Source organism: Nannospalax galili, unplaced genomic scaffold (assembly GCF_000622305.1).
Source record: "Nannospalax galili isolate Female #2095 unplaced genomic scaffold, S.galili_v1.0 scaffold1328, whole genome shotgun sequence".
Taxonomy (NCBI): Eukaryota; Metazoa; Chordata; class Mammalia; order Rodentia; family Spalacidae; genus Nannospalax; species Nannospalax galili.
Genome location: NW_008358795.1, coordinates 145,820 through 167,740, shown reverse-complemented (window position 1 = coordinate 167,740; position 21,921 = coordinate 145,820). Strand labels below are relative to the sequence as shown.

Genomic DNA, 21,921 nt, shown 5'->3' with positions numbered 1-21,921 from the left:
TGCTGGCCAGACAGCCTATTCTAATCAGTAATACCCAGGCCCCAGAGAGAGACCCTGTTTCAAAAAAAAAAAAACAAAACAAGGTAGTCCAGGTGTGGTGGCACAGGCCTTTAATCCCAGCGCTTGGGAGGCAGAGGCAGGGGGATCTCTGAGATAGAGGCCAGCCTGGTCTACATAGTGAGTTCTAGGCCAGGCTGGAAACAGAACAAACAGAAAAACAAGGTGAACGGCTCCCGAGAAATGACACCTGAAGTTAACTCTGGCCTACATACATATGCATACACACCTGCACTCACCTGAATAGGTAAACATACACACACATATGAAGGATCCCAAAGGGCCACCTTGCATCCCACTGCCCAAGTCTGTGAACCCAGTTGCTCTGTCTCCACTTCAGGATCTCAGCAGTTCATGTGGCAATGTTACCTTTTCCCTCTGGGGGCCATCATGAGTCTCAGGAGCCCCAGTTCTAACCTCAGCACATGGGATAAAGACCTTATCATTAGTTTCCAAGTCTCAGCTGGGTCCACAAGTATTCACAGTTAAAATAACAAATGTTGGGGTGCTGGTGATGATGGCTGCTTGCCCTTCCCTGCTCTGTGGGATGACGTGGATTTGAATGCACAGGTGATAATTGGAAAAAGTCCCTTAAAAATTTTCTAATACAGCCAGATATGGTAGCACACATCTTTAATTCCAGCACCTGGGAGACAGAGGCAGGTGGATCTCTATGAGTTCAAGGCCACCCTGGTCTACATAGTAAATTCCAGGCAACCAGCAGCCAGGGCTAAATAATGAGACCCTGTCTTAAAAAAAAAAAGTGGGCGGCGAGGGTGGGGGGTGGTTGGAGGGATGGCTCAGGGCTTATGAGCCACTGGCTGCTCTTGCAGAGGACTTGAGTTCAGCTCCCAGCACCCATATGGCAGCTAACAACCATTTGTAACTCTAGTTCCAGGGGATCCACACCCTCTTCTGGCTTCCTTGGACATTGTAGATAAAACACTTATACACATAAAATAAACTTTAACAAAAGAATAAAATAAAATAAAAACCCAAATAGAACCGGTAAGATGGTTTAGGAGGTAAATGCACTTGCCTTTCAGGCCTCATGACCTGAGTTTAATCCCTGGAATCCATGTGGATTCCTGAAAATTGTCCTTTGACCCCCATTTTGTGTGTCTGACACACCCCCCATAATAATGTCCAAATAGGTACTTGCTCTAGCAGCACATATACTAAAGTTGGAACAATACAGAGATTAGTGTGACCCCTGTTCAAGGATGACATGAATTTGTGAAGGACTCCACATTCCTACACTGAGACTCTCTACACCTGCATCTAAGAGAGGCCCCTCAGTGTGGCTAGCCTTGTCTGACAGGAGTGACACTACTCTAGCCCTAGCAAGTGTTCAATCCTGGGAAGCTAAGGAGCAACTGCAGGAGAGAGGGAAAGAATCCAAGGGATGGGAACTTTCTCTCTCTTTGAATAAATGCCACTTTTTTTTCTTATGAGATAGGGTCTTACTACATAGCCCTGGCTGGCCTGAAACTCACTATGTAGATCAGGCTGGCTTTGAACTCACGGAGATACACCTGCCTCTGCCTCCCTCTGCTGGGTTTAAAGGCTTACGCCACTACACCCAATTCTAAATATCCCTCTTTTGTTTGTTTGTTTGAAACAGGGTCTCATTATATAACCTGGGCTGGCCTAGAACTCTGCTATATAGACCAGGCTGGCCTCGAACTCACAGAGATTTGCCACCACACTTACATCCATGAATTCCAGGCCAGCCAGGGCTATAGGGAGACCCTGTCTCAGAATGACCAAAAAAAGAAGAAGTTCAAGGTCACTGTTGTTCTATAGGAAGTGGGAGGCCAGCTGAAGTGTGTGAGACCGTCTCAAAATCGAAACTAGGGCCAACAAGATGGCTCACCGGGTAAAGGCACTTGCCACACAAGCCTGTCAGCCTGAGTGGGAGAGAACCAACTCCATAAAGCTTTCTCTGACCTCCATACAAATGCCATGGCACACATCACCCCCACCCATGTGTTACACACAGACAACATACACAATAGATAATGATTTTAAAACATTTTAATTAAAAGTAAACAAAACCAAACCAATGTCTAAATAGGGCAGTTGACAAGCAGCCCAGAGCCTCAGCCTCAGGCCCCAGCTCTCAGATCATCCCCATCCACTGACTGTCAATCACAACCCACTCCCTGGACTGAGGCCTGAGGGCAGGGAGGGGTCCAGAGCCTCATTTACCCCTGTTCTCTCCCATTCCTAACAAAGCAGTCTCCTGCTGCTGAAAGAGAGGCCAACAGAGACTGGCCCAGGGGTTTCCAGTGAGTAGGCGACTGGGGCAAACTGTAAGCTCAGGGCAGTGTGGAGCTGTTTCCCACCCAGGACATGAAGAGGTGCCTCCTTCCATCTCTACCTCATAGCCTGTGGGTGGTTCCCACCTCTGAGTCCCTCTGTCTGCTTTCTAAAAAATATTTTATTTATCTGTGTGTATTGCCTGCATGTATGTAAGTGTACCAGTGTCACGCGAAGCTGGCAGAGGTCAGAAGAGAGTGTCGGACCCTCTGGGACTGGAGTTATGGATGCTGTTAGCCGACATGTGGGTGCTGGGAATCCAACCCCGGTCCTCTGCTTAGCTGCTGAGCCATCTCTCCAGCCTGTTTTCTTTTTTCTTTTCCAGACAGGCTGGCCTGGAACTTCCTATGTAGCTGAGGATGACACTGAACTTCTGATCCTTTCTCTACCAAGGCAATCACTCTATCAACTCAACTATACACCCAGCCTGGGTTCCTCTGTCTCCACTGGTTCCCTGCAGCCTTTGTCCTAGGCCATGCCCCCCCCCACCTTACTTCGGCCCACTTGTATCTGTAAAGAATAGCCACAAAGGCTGGAACAGCTTATGTAAACTGCACATGTCTGGATCACAGGGTGTCCTCTTGCAGCCCAGAAAGGAGGCTCTGTTCTTTGGGAAGCTCCCTGGGGGGTCAGGTTTGTGCTAAGTAGGGGTTTGGGTTTCTCTGCTGATGGATGTGTGCTAGGAAGGCAGGCTCAAGGAAGATGTGTAAAGCCAGTTCAGCCAACTGGACTGGACCTTCAATGGGCCAGCCCAGTTTTAGTCTCTGTGCCCAGGCCCTCAGCCTATCCTCCCATGCCTCCTAGGGTCAGAGGTGCCCTCCCCCAGATGCCAAGTCTGCCAACAAGGATGAGTGTAAGGCCATGAGCTGTCCTTATCCAAGGTTTGCTGGTGTAGTCACAGGAGCAGGCTTGGGAGAATGACACCCCAGAGACAAACACATGGCCTTTTCTTTTATTATCCAGAGTTCCTCTGCATTGAAACACGGGCCCTCCCCAAACCACCCCAGTACCTGGTCCTCCATAGCCAGTTCACCAATCCCTGAAGAGTCCCCTTGAAAATCATCACTATAAAAAAGGAGAGGAGGCAGGAGGGAGCACCCTCCAGGCTGAGCAGCTCCTGGTGGGTGCGTGGGGCAGGAGAAGAGGAGTGGTTTGGTTTGCAGGTCAAAGGGACCTTGGTTTCTGCACAGGAAGGTACAGGTGATTCCTGTCCTAGGGGTTCCCTCAGAGGGGTGGAGGCTTGAATACCCAGATACTAGTGGTTATAAAGTCTGCAGGTCTAGAGGATGGCTGGGGCTGTAGCTTCTACCACGATGGCAGGGGGCACATCAGGATGCTGGAGTAGGAGTGCTCCCTTATGCCCCTGAGGCAGTTGTAAGCGCGGAGCTGTCTTTCTGGCCTTGGGTCATGAGTGGGTTCAGGGTTGCCCACACTGAGCCCTTGGCCACAGAAGCAAGGAGGGCCCCATGGCTCTGCCCAGAGCAGGGGAAACAGAGGTGGTGGGGAGGAGGGAGGACAGGAGGACGAAGATGCCTTCCTGTTCCAAGGAAGGCACTTGCAGCTGACGTGGCCTGATGTGGCATGGCAGGAAGGCGTGGCTTGGCAGAATGAGGGAGGAAGGGTACGGCAGGGGAACCCCCACCTCATGCAAACATGGTCAGCTGTAACCACTGTGGGGGCAGAGACAGGTCAGGGGTGGACATCAGAAGGGCATTATGGCCATTTCAGTTTTATCCCTCACCCAGCCCGAGTTCAGCTCCTAGCCCCATGGCTCAGACACCATCTTGTCTCCTCTTTGAAAGATTCTTGCAGGCAATGGAGGGATGCTTTCTCAGCTCTCTACCTGAGGAGACCAGGCTTCTGGTTCCCACTATCTTCCAGGGGTCTGGCCTCTCCGTTTCTTCCCTCACTAAGCCCCAGAATCCCTTGGACACCCCAGCCTTGAGGGCTGGTTCTAAGGTCACAGACTCCTACCCAGGAAGGGACAGGAGAATGTGGGGGACAATCTCACCTTAAACAGGTCGAAAGTTACGACACCATCCAGGTCTGTGTCCAGAGATTTGAAAAACCCTGTGTTTAAGGAAACATGCGTTAGATCTGGGACAGTCAAACACAGCCAGGACTAGTAGCCCCACTTTCCACGCACCCCAAGCTATCACTCCTTTAAAACCAGGAAGCTTCCTGCCCAGTGATGCATGCCTGGGCCCTCCCCTCCCCATACTCCATGGACTCAGCCTGTGAGTGACCAAGTACCCACATATGAGGCTCTGGTCCCACTTCAGCCTCCACACCCTCCAGTGCTGCCTCCATCCCATTCACTCTACTGTCTCTCCCACTGGCTCCTAAGAATACGTTCAGGACACCTCAGGAAGGTGGCATCAGTTAGGGACACTCACGGAACATGGTCTCCAGCCGCACGAGGCAGCACACGAAGTTGTCAAAGTCCACAGCCAGGTCAGGCTCTGAGTAACGGGTAATGATGAGCTCATACAGCTTCTTGTTGAGTTTGAAGCCTGGGTAGAAGAAGGGCAAGTGAGTCCCAGAGCAGGAGCAGGAGCATGGAGGAGGTGGTCTAGGCAGGGAACTTGGGGTCATTCTTCAGGCAGAAGGGCTCAAGGACTTCCTAGGCAGGGCTGGGAGCTGAGAGAGGCTGGGTAAGCAAGGGCCAGGTCCAGGGGGAGCATCATGCCCAGGTCACCCAAAGAAATCAGGAGCTGGATGCAGGGGACCTACCTAGGCATCTGGTCAAGTTGGTTCAAAATGCCCTGGACTTGTCTTTACACAGCCCAGTGTGAGAGAAAGTTCTACACCTGTCTCACTGCAGCTTGGAGCCTGGCTCTGCCCACCCTCACTCTGCCTACTGTGGCTCTGTGGCCTGAACTCATTCATTCTCCCTCTGAGCCTCAATTTGGGCTGGGGAGATGACTCAGAGGCTAAAGCAAGTGGTATGTTTGTGGACTGGACTTTGGATCCCCAGCATAAAAACCAGCCCACCTCCAATCCCAGGAGTCACTTGGGAGGCAGATAGGGAATCCCAGCTAGCTAGATGAAGCTAACTGGCTGGTTCCAGATTCAGTGAGACCCTGTCTCAGTAAATAAGTGGAGAATGATGGATGAAGACACGCAGTGCCAACCCATGGCCTTCACATGTACATGTACACATGTGTACATAGACTCAAACACATACTCAAACATACATACGCACAGGCACTCACACAAAATAAATAAATAAAAGGCCCTGCTCTTGGTCAGCTGCAAAGGCAGGAAGTGAAGAAATACTAAAAAGGTACTTAGCTTAGTGACCTCAGTACCCCAAAACCCCGGGACAAGGGCCATTGCCCTGGGCAGCTGTCAGGGAGGCATCCTGGGGCACAGGAGCAGTGGGGCCATCTGCTATGGGCTGCTGTCATTAGCCTTTGGGCCTCACCTGCAGACTCGATGGCCATCCGCATCTCGTAGGCACTCATGCTGCCGGACTTATCCAGGTCAAACTTCCGGAAGATGGACTGGGATGGGGGACAGGAGGGAGAGCCGAGTCAGCAGCTCTTCCTGTGTCCCCAGGCAGGTTCAGGAGGAGGGGAGCAGCCAGGAAGGGGGTCATTTGCTGGGACATGTGGGCTCAAGGAGTGGGAAAAGGGGGTGGCATGCAGAAGGGCAGAGCTGGAGAGGAGGCCCGGCTCACACAGTTAGCCTGGGGTCTACCCAGGTTAGCCCACGCCATGACTGAAGTCACTGAGGGGCAGGAAAGCCCAGCCAGGGGACCACCTACCAGGTAATTTCGGATGCGGTTCCACAGGATGTTGAACTCCACCAGGCCCAGCTTCCCATTGCCATCACGCTGAGTGGATGTTAAGAAGGAAACCGCAGAGCTGAGAGTCTGAGAGTTGGCATGTAAGGGGGAGAGCTGGGGAGGGGGCTGGCTTTGGAGAGCGCCACATGACCAGGAGACAAGAGGAGGCAGCAGTCACTGGCAGCCCACAGCTGGAGTTCTGCAGACTGAACAGAGTGGAGTGGGCTGGGAAAGGCTGCAGAAACAGTACCAGCCGTTGGCTCAACTGGGGACCCAGGCCTTGCTCCATTTTCTCTAAGACCTAAGCCTCAGTTTCCCCTCCTGTTTAACTGGAAGATATCCAGGAAGGTGTCTGAACATGGGGCCCCACTGCCTCTGCACCCTATTAGCGCTGTCACATCTGTGATGCTCCTGGGACAGTCACCCAGCACCTGTCTCATACCCAGATCGCTAGCCCCAAACCCTATAGGAGATGAGAGCAGATGAAAGGATACGTCCATGAGGTTCACCATGCTGCGGCATGACTCCAGGCTGAAGCCCTTGGTCCGCAGGTCTTTGTCTGTTAAAAAAAACAAACAGCTCCAGGAGGCTGGGGTGTAGCTCAGTTGGCAGAGTGCTTGCCTAGTGTGCATGAAACCCTGGGCACAAACTCCAGCAGAACGTGGTGGTGTGTGGCTGCCATCTTAACAACTGAGGGGGGTGGTAGAAGATGGAAGGTTAGGAGTTCAAAGCCAGCCTCAGTTCAGGACTGGCCGGGGTTACATAAGACCCTATCTCAAAAAGAAAAGGATGAATGGGGAGATAGTTCAGTGGGTAAGAGCGCTTACTGCATAGGCATGAGGTCCTAAGTTCATATCCCAGCACCCACATAAAAAGCTGGGTCTACCTGAACGTCTGAACCCCAGCTGTAGAGGGGCCAAGACAGGAGGATCTCCAGGGCCTACTGGCTGCTAGCCTAGCTTCAGGTTGAGTGTATCAAGGAGGGACTTAATAGAGCAGGGCACCTGATTCCCTCATCTGGCCTCTGTGCATGCACCTGCACACATATGTGCACCTACATGACACATTATATATACAGAAAGATACAGAGAGGAGGAGGAGGAGGAGGAGGTGGAAGGGGGAGGAGGAAGAGGAAAAGGACAAGGAGGATCAATTTCACATCAACCACAAGATCTTCCCAAACTTGCTCTATGCTGGGATCCCTGTGCTGGCTGGGGGGCAGGGAGGTTCAATCCTGCCCCTTGAGCAACTGGGTAGAGGAAAATGCAAAGCAATTCTGTTTCTCAACAGCCTGGTCAGCATCTAATGGTTGGCCCAAAGGAAAATGAAGCAAGAGTTGAACAGACATGAAAGAAACCAGGCAGAAAGAGGCCCAGGCAGGGACTGGCTGTGGGCTGGGAAGGGTAAACAAAACTTCGATGGGAAGGTAGGGCAGGAGAGGTCTGGGGCTCAGGAATATGTGCAGGCAGCTTGGGGCAGATGATGGCCACATGCAGACAAGGCCAGAGGGGAAGGGGAAGTTGGGGGCAGCTGCCTTAGCCCTACACATCAGGGCATGAAATTTAGTCATGCTCTGGCCTGGTTGGTGGTGGGGAGAGACTGTCTTTGTGAAGAAGCGGAGCTTTTCCCTCAGCATGGAGGTGCCAATGGCTAGCTCTGTTCTGGGCCTGGAAGGCTGTCTGTCCTTCCTGAGGACACACAACTCAAGCAGGAGGACAGGGTGGGGCAGGGAGCATGAGGATGGCTCAGTCAGGCAACTGAGGGTTCACCGGTCACACAGCCAAGGGCAGAGTTCTACTCTTGTGAGGACAAGAACCTGGATTGGAACACTTGGAGTGAAATGGGGACAGGAGGTGAGGTAGAGACAGCCACTTGGGGACCCTCACGTTTGCTGATGATTCTGTTCAAGATGGTCTGTAGCTCCTTAACACTGATCTCCAGGTCCTGGTGGGCAGAGGAAGGATGGCATCCAATCCACACAGGGTTTCCCATCCCATCCCCCGTTTCCCATTCCACACAGGATTTCCCATCCCACCCCCCCATTCCACAGAGGGTTTCCCATCTCATTCACCCCCTTCCCCCACTCCATACAGTGCTTCCCATCCCACCCATCCCTGGTATACCTCCCCTGCCAGCTGCCTGAACAAGGACTTGAAGCTCTCATCAATCTCCTCTTCTGAGAGTACTTGCTGCCCCCAAAAGAAGAGAGAAGAAGTGAGGGACACCACAGCTCTGTCCCTGTCCATAGGAATGGCCACTGGATGTGGGGTGGGACACTCCAGCCACATGTCACTCCATCTCTCTGAACCTTACTGTTCTAACCTGTAAATGGGGGGTCTGCCCTCTGCCCAGGACTCTTGTGGCTCCAATGAGGGGTGATGGAAGGTTTAGGTTAGGGTTCTTGCTTGCTGTGTGAATGTAGGCAAATTCCTTAACTTCTCTGAACCCATGTTTTCCCTTCATAGGGGATATCATGAAGTACCCAAATGAGGTGGTTGGGGTGATGGGGAGGGGAATAAGATACACAGACCTAGCCCAGCACAAGTGCAGGGATTTCCTACCATCACAAGCCCTTTGCAAACTGTAAAGGGCTGAGCAAATGAGGAATTCGTATTGTTCTTAAGGGCTCCTAATCAGGAGGGGGTCTGCTCTGCCAGCTGGAGCCTAGGGGTCACTCAGGTCCCCATCTCGCACCCAGGGGAAAGGAGGGGACCTCGCACCTCATCAGGAAGGTTGGCCTGGATCTGGTCATCCAGCTCCCTGCAGAGTGAAGAAGGCCAGTCAGAGGGGGGTCGGGGCTGCCTTGGGGAGGTGGGAGAGGAGGGGCTGGTGGCTGCCGTGGGGAGGTAGGCAAAGGCAGGTGGGGGGGGTCTGTGACTCACTGGGTCCCAGCTCTCTTCTCTGAGAAGAAGCGCAGCACAAAGTCGCCCTCCTTGTTGGGCTCGAAGGTGGAGGGCACCACCACGTACTCCCCGGGCGGCAGGCGGAAACGGGTGCTGACTTCCCGAAGGTTGATGAACTGCTCCGAGCGTGCCCGAGATGAGTTGGAGAGGAAGAAGTCCCGCTTCAAGTGCACAGGCTGGCCCACCAGCTGGTGGGAGGGAGGAAGTGGCAGGGCTGCAGTGACCACTCAGTCTACCCTTGGCTGCCACACAAAGCCCAGGCCCGGAGCCCAGAGCCCAGGCTGCAAGTTCTGGTTTGGAGGGGTTGGACAGCCAGTCACAGATCCCTTACAGTCTAAGACACCTTGACAAGTGATTTTTGCCTCAGTTTCCTTATCTGTAAACTCTGAGTGCCCTGGCTAGGCTGTGGCTTAGTTGGTAGAGTACTTGCCAAGCATGTGGGAAGCCCTGGGTTCAGTCTCTAGTACTGTATAAACCAGGCATGGTAGCACATGTCTGTAATCCCAAAACTGAGGATGCAAAGGCAGAAGATCAAGAGTTCAAGATCATCTTCGATTCTAAAATGAGTTCAAGGCTAGCCTGGGATGTCTCAGCCAATCAATCAATTAATCAACCAATCAAATGTGAGTATCTAACTTAAGTACAGATAAGGGACATTAAAAACTATGATGTGGGACCAGTGTGGTGGCACACACTTTCAGCCCCAGCACTCGGGAGGCAGAGGCAGACAGATCTCTGTGAAATCGAGGCCAGCCTGGGCTACATAGTGAATTCCAGGCCAGTTGGGGCTACAGGGAGACCCTGTCTCAAAAAACCACACCACACCAAACCAAACCAAACCAAAACCCTATGATGTGGCAGGGAGTGGTGGTGCATGCCTTTAGTCCCAGCACTCAGGAGGCAGAGGCAGGTAGATCTCTACTTCCATAAATAAAACCAAAACAATGATGCAGGATCGGAGAGATGGCTCAGTGGTTAAGAGCACTGGTTGCTCTTGCAGAGAACCTGGGTTCAGTTCTCAGAACCCATATGGCAGCTCACAACTATCTGTAACTCCAATTCCAGGGAATCCAAAACCCTCTTCTGGCCTCTGCAGGCACCAGACACCTGTGTGTAGGTAATGCACTTACATATGTAAAATAAAAATAAATAAACATTTTTCTAAAAACCTACAATGCAGGAAGGGGGGTGTAGCCGAGTGGTACGGTACTTGTCTAGCATATGGGAGGCCCTATGTGGGAGGGCCTAGGTCAATCTATGATGTCTCATAAGTAGCACTGTATTTTTACTCCTTAGAGTGGTTCTAGTGCGAGACAATGCAGCTCACTGAGCATCTCAATAACTGGGGAGTGTTCCAATTGTTTTTTTGTTTGTTTTTTTTTGAGACAAGGTCTCAGGTAACCTAGGCTGGACTTGAACTATATAGCTAAGGATGATCTTGAACTCCTGAATCTCCTGCCTTTACCACCCAAGTGCAGAGATTCCAGGCTCCACTCACCACACTGGGCTGGGAAAACCCTTTTTTTTTTTGGTCTTTTTGAGACAAGGTCTACCTGTAACCCCAGTTGGCCTGGAATTCACTATGTAGACCAGGCTAGCTTTGAACTCACAGAGATCTGCCTGCCTCTTCCTCCCAAGTACTAGGACTAAAGGCCTGTGTGCCACCATGCCAGGCGTGAAGACCCATTTTTCAGACATAAACTCCAAGGCTCAGAGTATCAGCCTCTTGCTGAATGGTACAGACCACCCAGCCCAGGTACTCCTGCTTAACCAGCACCCCAGCCTACCCCTGGTTCCCGCTTCCTCAGCTTGAACAGCAAGACAGAGAAAGCCTTTGTGCTGGGTGGAGCTCAGGAACCAGAGTTCAAATCCAGTCCTTCCTGCCTGCTCTGGCCCTCAGGAATACGACTGTCCTACCCCCGTGAACAGACACTGAGGGAAGAAGCACTTTTCAAGCAGCAAGGGACAAGTGACATCTCGATGCTGTATATGGGGTAGGACTGACATGGTTCTTCGCCCCTCTGAGCCCCATCAGGCTGGTGAGTTCACCGGCTGTTAAACCAGGTGAGAGGAGAGCCACACATACCTCGGGTGGGATCTGAAAGACAGAGAGAACAGGTGTTTACCTTGGAGCTAGGACAGTGTGCATGCTGGGCAACAGTCTTGAGATCTTAAGCCTGGAGGGAGCCTTGGGCAGGAAACAGATGGCTAGTAATGACCCAGACCTGTCCTCCCTCCTGAGAGGGAGGAGGAGGCAGGAGTTTCTGTCCCTAGGCCTCCCTCTGTAGACCTGAATCAAAGATCCTAGAACAGCTGTCAGGTTCAGAGTTCTAAAGCCCAGGGCCAGAGACTCCCAGTCATCAGTGGCCAGGGCTTCTGGATGTGGTGCCAAGGCTATGGCTTCCTTCTACTCAGGCCAGGGAGAGCTAGAAGTTTCCATCTCCATCTTGAGCACAGAATGGGAAGCCACAGGTGCAGTCACAGACTACCCACAACAGCCTCTTCTTGGGTAGCAGACAGAGACCTCTGCTCACAACCCTCCATGACACCACACTTATCCACTTCTTCCCCCAGCAGAGCCCAAAGTCTGATCCCAAAAGCTGTGGCACACGTAGCAGCCAATCTGGCTTCTTATTCCCCATTTTATGCCCAATCTTCTAGAAGGGAGAATTCTAGCACCTTCCCTCCCTGTAGCTAACCCTCTGGGCAGCAGCGACCTTGGGCGCCCCCTGGTGGCAGCTAGCTGCAGAGGCGCAGGCTGGGCCCATTCTCCAGGCTCATCCACCCGGCTCATCCTCCAGACTCACCTCATATACCGCGAAGCCGATGGTCTCCATGTCCCGGCCAAAGCGCCGCTCTCGGCGGCGGTGCTTCTGCATGAGAGCCAGCACGAAGCTGCAGCCTGACTCCCGACTCCCGTAGTCGTCTTCGTCGTCCACCTCCTCCAACCGGATCTTAAACTGGGGGTTCACCCAGAAGGTAGCTGTAGAGGATGAGATGGGGATCAGAGGCAGGGCTGGGCAGATGCCCTTCCCAACAGGTCTCACTCACACACCCCATGTCTGTCCATTCATAGATTCATTCTATGGTACTGTCATAAATGCCAGTGTGTCAGGTGATTGAAAAGCAGACTGGACAGACAGCGTTCCTGTCCTAGAGGGCTCACCTTCTAGAGGGGAGGGGTAAGAGTAAACTAACAGAGGGTGAATTAACAGCAGGAGCTGAGGGTTTATTATAGCTCAGAGGTACAGCCCTGGCCTGGAGGGCTCAAGGCCTTGACTTCTGAAAAAGAAAAGCAAGCAGGAGTTGGCCTGAGAAAGAGACTTGACCTGAGCCTAATTTTGAGTCAGGTGGGGTGTGCACACCTTTAACCCCAGCCTTCTCCAGACCCAGGCCAGCCTGGTCTACATAGTGAATTCCAAACCAGCCAGGGCTACAGGGAGACCCTGTCTCAAAAACCAACCAACCAGAGGAGGTGGAAAGATTGTAAGAGCCAGAGTAGGTGGATGACCACAAGGAAACAGAGTCTTCCAAACAGCTGGTCATACAAATTCACAGCAATGGTGATATCATGCACAAGTCCTATGCAAGCCCAAATCAGACAAAATCCCAGAATAGACACAGGGGAGTGGGTAAGAAATCCCAATCCAACCTAAGGCAATTAATGACTGCTGGGAGGGGAAAGACAGAGGCTTACAGGGATGGGACTCTTGGTGGGCCCAGTGGATAGAGCCACACTGAAGGACATTTAGTGATATAAATTAGACTCCATAAACCATATATTAAATTACTGGGTGGGGGGCAGAGGAGGAGGTGCAGAGAGGGGATCGGATCTGAAGATCATCAAACTATACTGTATGAAAATCACAAGAATTCTGTGAAACAAATAAACTAAATAAGTAAAAAGCTAAAAAAAAATCAATATATCAAAGTTATTTCCTTGCTAAGACCAATGTTGACAACCTCACAACTAAGAAAACAAAGACTGGTATATACAAATATGCAATTAAAAATATTTTCTTTATTATTTTTATTTTTATGTGTATGCATGTATTGCCTGCATGTAGGTATGTGCACCTGTGTCATGCAATGCCCTCGGAGGACTGAAGAGGCTGTCGGATCCCCTGGAACTGGAGTTACAGATAGTTGTTAGCTGCCATATGGGTGCTGGGATTCAAACCTGGGTCTTCTGCAAGAACAGCCAATGTTCTTAACCTCTGAGCCATCTCTCCAGCCCCCAAATATGCAATTTTTAAGAGTAAGGCTAGGCGTGGTGGCGCACACCTTTAATACCAGAACTGAGGAGTCAGAGGCAGGTAGAACTCTATCAGTTCAAGGCCAGCCTGGTCTACATAGTGAGTTCTAGGACAACTGGGGTTTCAGGGAGACCCTGTCTCAAAAAGGACCACCCCCCAAAAGATGTTATTACAAATAAGGTCTAAGAGTATACAAAATACAAAGGATGCTAAGCATGGGGACACTTATCTGAAAGCAAGGGCATTGCAAGTTCAAGGCATCCCTGGCCTAAAGAGAGTTCCAGGTTGCCCTGGGAAATTTAGTGAGACTGTGTTCCAAACCAAAAAGTAGAAAGAGGGCCAGGACCAAGTGTGGTGACTCAAGAGGCTGAGGCAAGAGAGTAGCCTCAAGTTTAAGTCCACCCTGGGCTACACAGTGAGTTCCAGGTCAGGTGGGGCTACAGAGTGAGACCTTACCTCAATAAATAAAAAACAAACAAACAAACAAATAAATAAATGTGATGGGGCTGCTGGAAATGTATCCCAGAGATAGAACACTTGCCCAGCATATATGAATCCCTGGGTATAGCCCTTAATACTGACAAAAAATAAAAAATTTAAAAAGCTTATCTTCATGAAAAGGAAAAGAACAGGCCTAGCAGCCTTGTAGACAGGCTTTTCCAAACATTCAAGCAACAAACTGTTCCAATATTGTGCAAAGTCTTCTAGAAAAAATAAAGAAAGGGATTGTTTTCTAATTTATTTTATAAAACAAACATTACCACACTGGTATGGCCAGTGAGAGCAAATGACAGAACAGGCAAACCTCACGCATGACCTTGGATGGAAAACTGTTGTATCAAAGTTCTCTCAGGGATGGGGATATTGCTCAGTGGTTAGAGTGCCTGCCTCCTGGCTTACATGATAGACAAAACTCTGGGTTGGATCCCCAGGGCCCTGTAAACCAGGTTTGGTGGCACACACCTGTGACTGCAGTACTTGGAGGCAGACAGGACCACAATGAATTCCAAACCAGTTTGGGATACAAAGAAACCCAATCTCAAAACAAAACAAAACAAAAAGTGTGTGTGGGTAGCTGGGTGTGCGGTTCAGTGGCAGAGCACATGCCTAGCATCTTTAAGTCCCTAGGTTTTCTCTCTAGCACCACAAAACAAAACAAACAGAAAAAAGTACTCCTCCCCCGAAGTATGCAATGTATGCAATGGTAAAACTACAAGAAATATTTATTGCTGGGGCTGGTGAGATGGCTCAGTGAGTAAAGGTGCTTGTCATAAAACATGATTTGAATTCAAGCCCCAGGTTTCACATGCCGGAAGTAGAGAACTGACTCCTGCAAACTGTCCTCTGACCTCATGGCGTGTGCACGTACACACACACACACACACACACACACACACACGCACACATGTACACTCACACGATATAAATATAGGGACTGGAGAGATGGCTCAGTGGTTAAGAGCATTAGCAACTCTTGCAGAGGACCTGGGTTCAGTTCCCACCACCTACAGCCATTGATAACTCCAATTCCGGGGGATCCAACACCCTCTTCTGACCTCCGAGGGCACTGCACGACATGGGTGCACTTAACATACATGCAGGCAATACATTCATACACATAAAATAATAAAAAATAATAAATACATTTAAAAATAAATAAATTTTATAACTTTCCCTTTAAGGGTCAGAAACAGCCTGGTGTGGCAGTTCATACTCACACTCTGGAACCTGAGGGAAAAGGATACATAGCAAAAATCCTGTCTCAGAAAACAAACAGGGGCCACAGAGATGACTCAGCAAGTAATGGTACTTGCCACCAAGCCTGATGACCAGAGTTTGAGTCCCAGGACCCACATGGTGGAAGGAAAGAATCAACTCCTGTAAGTTGTCCTCTGATCTTGTGTCCACACCTCTGTCCCCCAAAACCAATAAATAGAATGTGATAAAATTAAACACCAACAAAAAGACAAGACCAGGAATCCCTGGATGGCCACACCTATTTACATCTTCTAGACAGCATATTAAGTAAGAAAAAGTAGCAAAAGTTGAAAGTATTAGTCAAGAAACAAATGTGCTATTACTTGCTGATAGTAAACCAGAAGGAATCTAAGGATAAAGCAGTAAAAATAATTACAGTGTAACCAGTTTGCTGGCTACAAAATACATTGAAAAGGGTAACTCTGCACTATTGTATCAGTAAGTATCCCTTGAAAAGTGGGATTCCGAAGGAGACACTGGTGGTAAAGGCACTTGTGGCCAAGTCTGACAATGTGAGTTCAATCCCTGGGACTCACATGGTAGAGAGAAGGAACTGACTCCCAAAAATTGTATTCTGACCTCTGCATGTGTACCATGGCACTTGCGAGACCCCCCTCCCACACAATAAAAAAATAAAATGCAATTTTTTTTCTTTTGGTCTTTTTGAGACAAGGTCTTCCTATAGTCCCAGCTAACCTGGAACTTGCTATGCAGACCAGGCTGACCTTGAACTCACAAAGATCCACCTGCCTCTGCCTCCCGAGTGCTGTGATTAAAGGTGTGTGCCACCCCACCCAGCTAAAATGCAATTTTAAAAAAAATGTAAAGGAGACATTAAAGGTTGGGCACCCCTAATCTGAAAACCTCAAATCCCAAAGTCCCCAAATCTAAAAGGTTTTGAATGTCAACATGACAGCAGTGGAAAATTCCATACCTGACCCCGTGATGGCATGAAGGTGTGCTAAAAACATGATGACAGTTACCTCCCAGCTATGTAGATAAGCCATCCATAAAACATAAATGAAGTTCATGTTTAGACTGGTCCCATCCTTAAGATGGCTTGTTATGGGCCAGCGAGATGGCTCAATGGGTAAAATGCTTGCTGCCAAACCTGACAACCTGAGTTCAACCCCTTGGACCCACGTGATACAAGAACTAACTCCTGAAAGTTGTCCTCTGACCTCCACATGTGAACCTGTGGCACAAGCACCTACACACACACTAAATAAACGAACTTTTGTTGTGTTTTTTGTCTGAGACAGGGTCTCCCTGTAGCCCCAGCTGCCCTACAATTCACTATGTAGCCCAGGCTGGCCTCCATCTCACAGAGATCCACCTGCCTCTGCCTCCCTTTGCTGGAATCAAAGGCATGTATTACCACACCCAGCATGAATGTACTTTTAAAAAGCTATCCATATATATATATATATATATATATATATTTCAAAATCCAAAAATATACAGACTCCAAACTACTTCTGATACAAGAATTCTGGATAAGGAATATTCAAACTGTACTTAAAATAGTTAACAGGAAGACAGCACACCTATGAATAAATCTCAAAGAATATATAAGCCCTTTCAAACAAAAATTATACTGTTTCAGGCTGGAGAGATGGCTCGGCAGTTAAGAGCACTGACTGCTCTTGCAGAACACGGAGTTTCCATTCCCAACACCCACATAGTGGCTCACAACCATCTGCAATTCCAGTTCCAAGGGATCTGATGCCCTCTTTTGGCCTCCGTGGGCACCAAGCACACATGTAGTGCACTTATAAGTGTATGAGTGTTTTGCTTGCATGTATGTAAGTACATCCATGTTGTGCAATGCCTATGGAGGACAGAAAAGGACATTAGATCCACTGGAACTGGAGTTACAGATGGTTGTTAGCCATCATGTGGGTGCTGGGAACTAAATCTGGGTCCTCTTAAGAGCCACCAGTGCTTTTAACTGCCGAGCCATCTCTCCAGCCCCACATAAAGAATTTTAAAAGTATACTGCTCTATTAAAAAACATTAAAGTCCTAAATAAATGTTGGGGGAGAGCTTAGTAAAGAACTTGCTTTGCAAGCATGAGGACCTGAGTTCAATTCCTAGAAACCACATTAAAAAACAAAACAAAAGCTGGGCATGGTGGTGCATGCCTGTAGTCCCAGCACTTGGGAGGCAGAGACAGGCAGATCTCTGTGAGTTCAAAGCCAGTCTAGTGTATATAGTGAAGTCAAGGCCAGCTGGGGTTACAGGGAGACCCTGTCTCAAAAGACAAACTCCCACCCCCCAAAAAACCCCCAAAAAACCCTCCCACAAACCCGATGTGCAATTTCTACTTCTAATCCCAGAGCTGGGGAGGCAGAGACCACAGGTCCCTGGAGCTCTCTGGTCTGCCAGCCTCACCTAATCAGCAAGTTCCAAGTCAGTGAGAAACTGTCCCCAAAACAAAGTCCCTCTGGTCTCCACACGCATGTACACACATGCACCTGCACATACACAAACACAAATGCACACACATACACACACACACACACACACACAAAGACCAAGATAATACACAGTATACACATATTATGAGATAAGAAGGTTCAAAATTATAAAAACATCAATTTCCCTGAAATTGGCCTATGGATTTAGCACAATTCCAAATTAAAAGTGTATTTTAGTTTTGAGATAGGGTCTCGCTCTGTTGCTCAGGCTGGGACTGTGAACTCACACCAATCCTTCTAATTCCACCTCCCCAATCAGTACCAGGATTACAGGCATATGTCACCATACCTGGCTTTAAATTAAAATATTAAATAAACCACTTTGTCTATTTTGGGGGGAGCTAGGGATGGGGCTCAGAGCCTCACACATGCCAAGTAAACACTCTATCTCTGAGTTATACTTCCAGCCTAAATTTTTAAAATAGAATTTAGTAAATTAATGCTAAAATTCATATAGAAAAACAAAGGGAAAGAATAGCTAAGAGGAGGCAGAGGCAGGAAGATCAAGGTCATCCTTGATAACAAACTGAGTTCCAGGAGACCTGGGCTATGTGAGACCCTGCCTCACAAAACAAAACAAAACGCACAAAAACACTGAGACTCCTGAAGAAGGAATCCACCCTGTCCAATTGGCAGACTCCTAAACCCAAGACCAAAAACAGACCCATGAAGACCTGGGAACTGCACAGTGGCGCTAGCTAGACCCACGGGAGGAAAGCCCAGGCTTGTCAGCTGTGAAATGGGGAAACAGGGCTTGTTGATTTGGAGGAAAATCTCAAGTAAGGAAAAGAAAGCTTCCAAATGAGACCAGTGTCAGATGTAATACCAACACTCTGGAGGCAGGGGTAGGAGGATTTCTGTGAGTTCGAGGCTAGCTTGGTCTACATAGTGAGTTCCAGGCCAGCCGGGGCTACATAGTAAGACCCTGTTTCAAAAAACAAACAAAAAACAAAACAAAACAAAAGAGACCAGTAAGATGCACAGGGAACAGTCAGAGGATGCAGTGGTCAGGAGCCCAGTTCAGGGGTGAATTTGGCAAAATGATGGCTGCCAGGAAGGAAACGGCAGTGTGGCAATTCCTGAGCAAGTAACTTTGCAGTTGGAGCAGAGGCACAGGCAGGGAGGGAGGTGGGGTCAAGAGAGGGCCACATAAAGATGGGATTTTCCATAACACAGGAGTGAAAGAAGGGAAATGCTTTCAGAGGAGAGAGAAAACAGGACCAGGAACAGCAGGGCTGGGGTGGGGGGTAGGCAGGGAGGAGGCAGTGCAGACACATGGGTGATCTGAGACACACAGGGGAGCTGGAGGTGGGATCTGAGCATCCCGTGTAATGAATGAAATCAATCTCTCTCTCTCTCTCTCTCTCTCTCTCTCTCTCTCTCTCCCCCCCCCTCGGCAGTGTCTCAGCAGCCGAAGCTGGCCTCAAACTCACTATATAGCCAAAGCTAGCTTTGAACTCCTGATCCTTCTGCCTCTACTCTGGATTGCTGGGATTACAGGAGTGAGTTGTCACATCAGGCAAGGTGTGTCTTCAATGACATGCAAGGCTGGGTTCCTAGATGACAGTAAAGGAGGTGAGAGGTGGAGGCAAGTGTGGACTTCCTGGCTCTAAGTGGAATTGTGGGGACTGTGCAAAGCGCTCATTAGAGGTTTGTGGTTGTGAGTTTACAAGGAAAACAGCCTCAGTTGTGTGATTTCTCTCCAGCCACATTTAGTGGCTCTGAGCCAGTGGAAAGCTGGGTTCAACTGGGACTGTGGTTGTGCTGAGTGGCGGGAACAGAGGGAAGGAGAGGCCAGGAAACTGGATGTTTTCAATGTGGAGATTAAAATGCTGAAGGCCGATGGGATGTGGGTAAAAATATGCTTTCACTCGGGAGGCAGAGGCAGGCAGATCTCTGTGAGTTCAAGGCCAGCCTGGTTTACATAGCGAGTTCCAGGCCAGCTGGGGCTTCAGGGAGACGCTGTCTCAAAAAACAACAAAATGATTATTCATAACTGGGTAAGAGGGCTGACGCTGTATCTCAGTTGACAGAATGCTTCCTTAGCATAAAGCCCTGGGTTCCATTCCTTACATAAACCAGGTGTAGTGATTCACTTAGAAGGTGGAGGCAGGTAGATGGGAAGTTGAAGGTCATCCTTGGCTACTTAGCAAGACCAAAGCCAACTTGGGCTTGAGACCCTGTCTCAAAAGACCAAGACAAACCAGAGAGAGAGACAGACAGACAAACAGAGAGACAGGGAACATAATGCAAATAGGGGCTCAGCAATTCTGGCAGTCCTAGGAGACTAAGGCCTGTAGAAGGAGGGAGGGAGCTGGTAGGATTCATCGAAGGTGGAGGGCAGAGCCGGATGTGGGCAGGGGCGGGTGTATTCCTAGGTGAGGCGAGCAATGACTGGCAAGGCCCAGAGTGCCCTCAGTGCCCTGGGGTGGGGCAGGGCGGAGCTGGAGTAGAGAAAAAGGTTAATGAGCATGAATGTGTGAAGGTAAGGGGCTGCAAGGCCAGCCTCTGCAGTCAAGACAGTCACCCCCAGGTGAGAGGGAAAGGCGAGAGAATCTAAGGGAAGGGTGGGCGGGGAAGAGGCATGGCCAGCAGGTGTTTGGATGGAAACAAGGTCTTCTCCCTCTTATTACACTTGGCCACAGGTAGTCCAGGGTGGCTCCTGGCCCCTCAGCACTGATGAGGACATATACCAATGTACTCCTCAAAGCAAATTGGAAAGGTCCCTAAGTGTGACTATCTCTGTCTTACAAGGGAGGAAAACAGGCCCAGTCAGGTGGGCCTTCGCCTACCCCCGCCTCTCAGGTCACCTGGGTGGTTCCTGCAGTCCCCCGAGGTGCTCCCCCCACCTGGGTAGTTCCTGCAGCCCCCAGCGGTGCTCCCCCCACCTGGGTGGTTCCTGCAGCCCCCAGCGGTGCTCGCCCCACCTGGGTGGTTCCTGCAGCCCCCAGCGATGCTCCCCCCACCTGGGTGGTTCCTGCAGCCCCCAGCGGTGCTCCCCCCACCTGGGTGGTTCCTGCAGCCCCCAGCGATGCTCCCCCCACCTGGGTAGTTCCTGCAGGCCCCAGCAGTGCTCCCCCCACCTGGGTAGTTCCTGCAGCCTCCAGCGGTGCTCCCCCGGCGCCAGGTCCCCTCATAGAGTGTGGTGTTCCAGTTTCGGATAGTCCTGCTCTTGAGGGCGTCGGGAGTGAGGTTGCAAATCTCCAACCGGGTGAACTCTCGCATGAAATCTCGGAAGGACATCCTGGGAGCCCAAGGGCAGAGGTAAGTCATGGTCCCCAGGCTTGGTTATTGAGGGGTTTGGAGGAAGGAAGGAGCAGGCAGGGAAAGCATTGCTCACCAGAATTCCCCATCCTCCATCTTGATCCTCAGTTGCTCACGTACATAGGGATCCACGTTGTTCCACTCAGAGGAGCTGTGGAGAGCGGGCACTGCCAGGGACGGACAGCACTGACCTGCCTGGCGTCTGTTCCTGAGGCCTGACTGGCCTGGTCCATCTTCCCTTCTGAACCAATCCTCAGACCCCCATTCCAAGAGCTCTTTTTTTCCCCTTCCTTTTTAAAATATTGATTGATTGATTGTATGAGTGTGATGTGCTCTCTTGTGCCAGAACACACATGTGGAGGTCAGAAACAGCTTGCAGAAGCAAGTTTTTTCCTTCCACTACGTGGATCCTGGGGATGGAACTCAGGTTTTCAGACTCGGTGACAAGTATCTCTGGCAGTACAGCCATCTCATTAACCTCAGGCCCTAGTTTTGATCCCCAGCATCGCGTTAAACTAGACGAGGGAGCACAAACCTGTAATCGTAGCACTCAGGAGGTAGAGGCAGGAGGATCTGACGTTCAAGCGCATCCTCAGCTACACAGTGAGTTAGAAAGCAGCCTGGACTACTACATGAGACTCTGTCCTAACAGTACATAAACTTTAAATGTTCTTTGTTTGGAACAAGGTCTCATGTAGCCCAATCTGGACTTGAACTCGTATGTGACCAACAATGGCCTGAACTTCTGATCTTCCAGAGTACTGTCATCACAGGCGTCACCATGCTGGGTACTATGAAGTTCCCTGGGTAGAACCGTAAGTTTCACATGTGCTACGTAAGCACTCTACCAACTGAGTGGCACCCTGTCTTTAAAGTCGCTGGTCTTGCTCTTGTTGTTGTTGTTACTGTTTTTAAGCTCCGTACTAAGCCTTGAACTTAGGTCTTATGTAGGCTGGGTAAGTGCACTACCACTAAGCTGTGTTAGCCAGCCCCTTCCCCACACCCATTTTGTTTTGCTTTGTTTAGTGTTTTGAGATTCTGTAGCCTAGGTTGGCCTAGAACTCACCGTATCACCCAGGTTGGCCTAGAAC

General features: G+C 49.9%; 1 protein-coding gene and 1 non-coding gene across 3 annotated transcripts in view; one reads left to right on the top strand and one right to left on the bottom strand.

Annotated features, from left to right (window-relative positions):
* Nucleotides 1-1,211: 1,211 nt before the first annotated feature.
* LOC115068289 lies at nt 1,212-1,313 on the top strand. Its single transcript, XR_003847647.1, has one exon. It is a non-coding gene; the product is annotated as a U6 spliceosomal RNA (small nuclear RNA).
* Nucleotides 1,314-3,313: 2,000 nt separating this feature from the next.
* Capn1 (calpain 1) overlaps nt 3,314-21,921 on the bottom strand; it is a 27,275-nt gene continuing 8,667 nt past the window's right edge. For both annotated transcript variants that reach the window (XM_008822163.3, XM_008822162.3), the window contains exons 9-22: nt 20,907-20,981; nt 20,650-20,810; nt 11,880-12,055; nt 11,159-11,170; nt 9,052-9,260; nt 8,890-8,929; nt 8,293-8,358; nt 8,056-8,113; nt 6,664-6,728; nt 6,149-6,217; nt 5,807-5,885; nt 4,776-4,892; nt 4,391-4,449; nt 3,314-4,049 (exon numbers count right to left, since the gene is read on the bottom strand). In XM_008822163.3, coding sequence (XP_008820385.1) covers nt 4,023-4,049; nt 4,391-4,449; nt 4,776-4,892; nt 5,807-5,885; nt 6,149-6,217; nt 6,664-6,728; nt 8,056-8,113; nt 8,293-8,358; nt 8,890-8,929; nt 9,052-9,260; nt 11,159-11,170; nt 11,880-12,055; nt 20,650-20,810; nt 20,907-20,981 — 1,213 coding nt within the window. In that variant the 3' untranslated portion in view covers nt 3,314-4,022. The remainder of the gene's footprint in view (nt 4,050-4,390; nt 4,450-4,775; nt 4,893-5,806; nt 5,886-6,148; nt 6,218-6,663; nt 6,729-8,055; nt 8,114-8,292; nt 8,359-8,889; nt 8,930-9,051; nt 9,261-11,158; nt 11,171-11,879; nt 12,056-20,649; nt 20,811-20,906; nt 20,982-21,921) is intronic.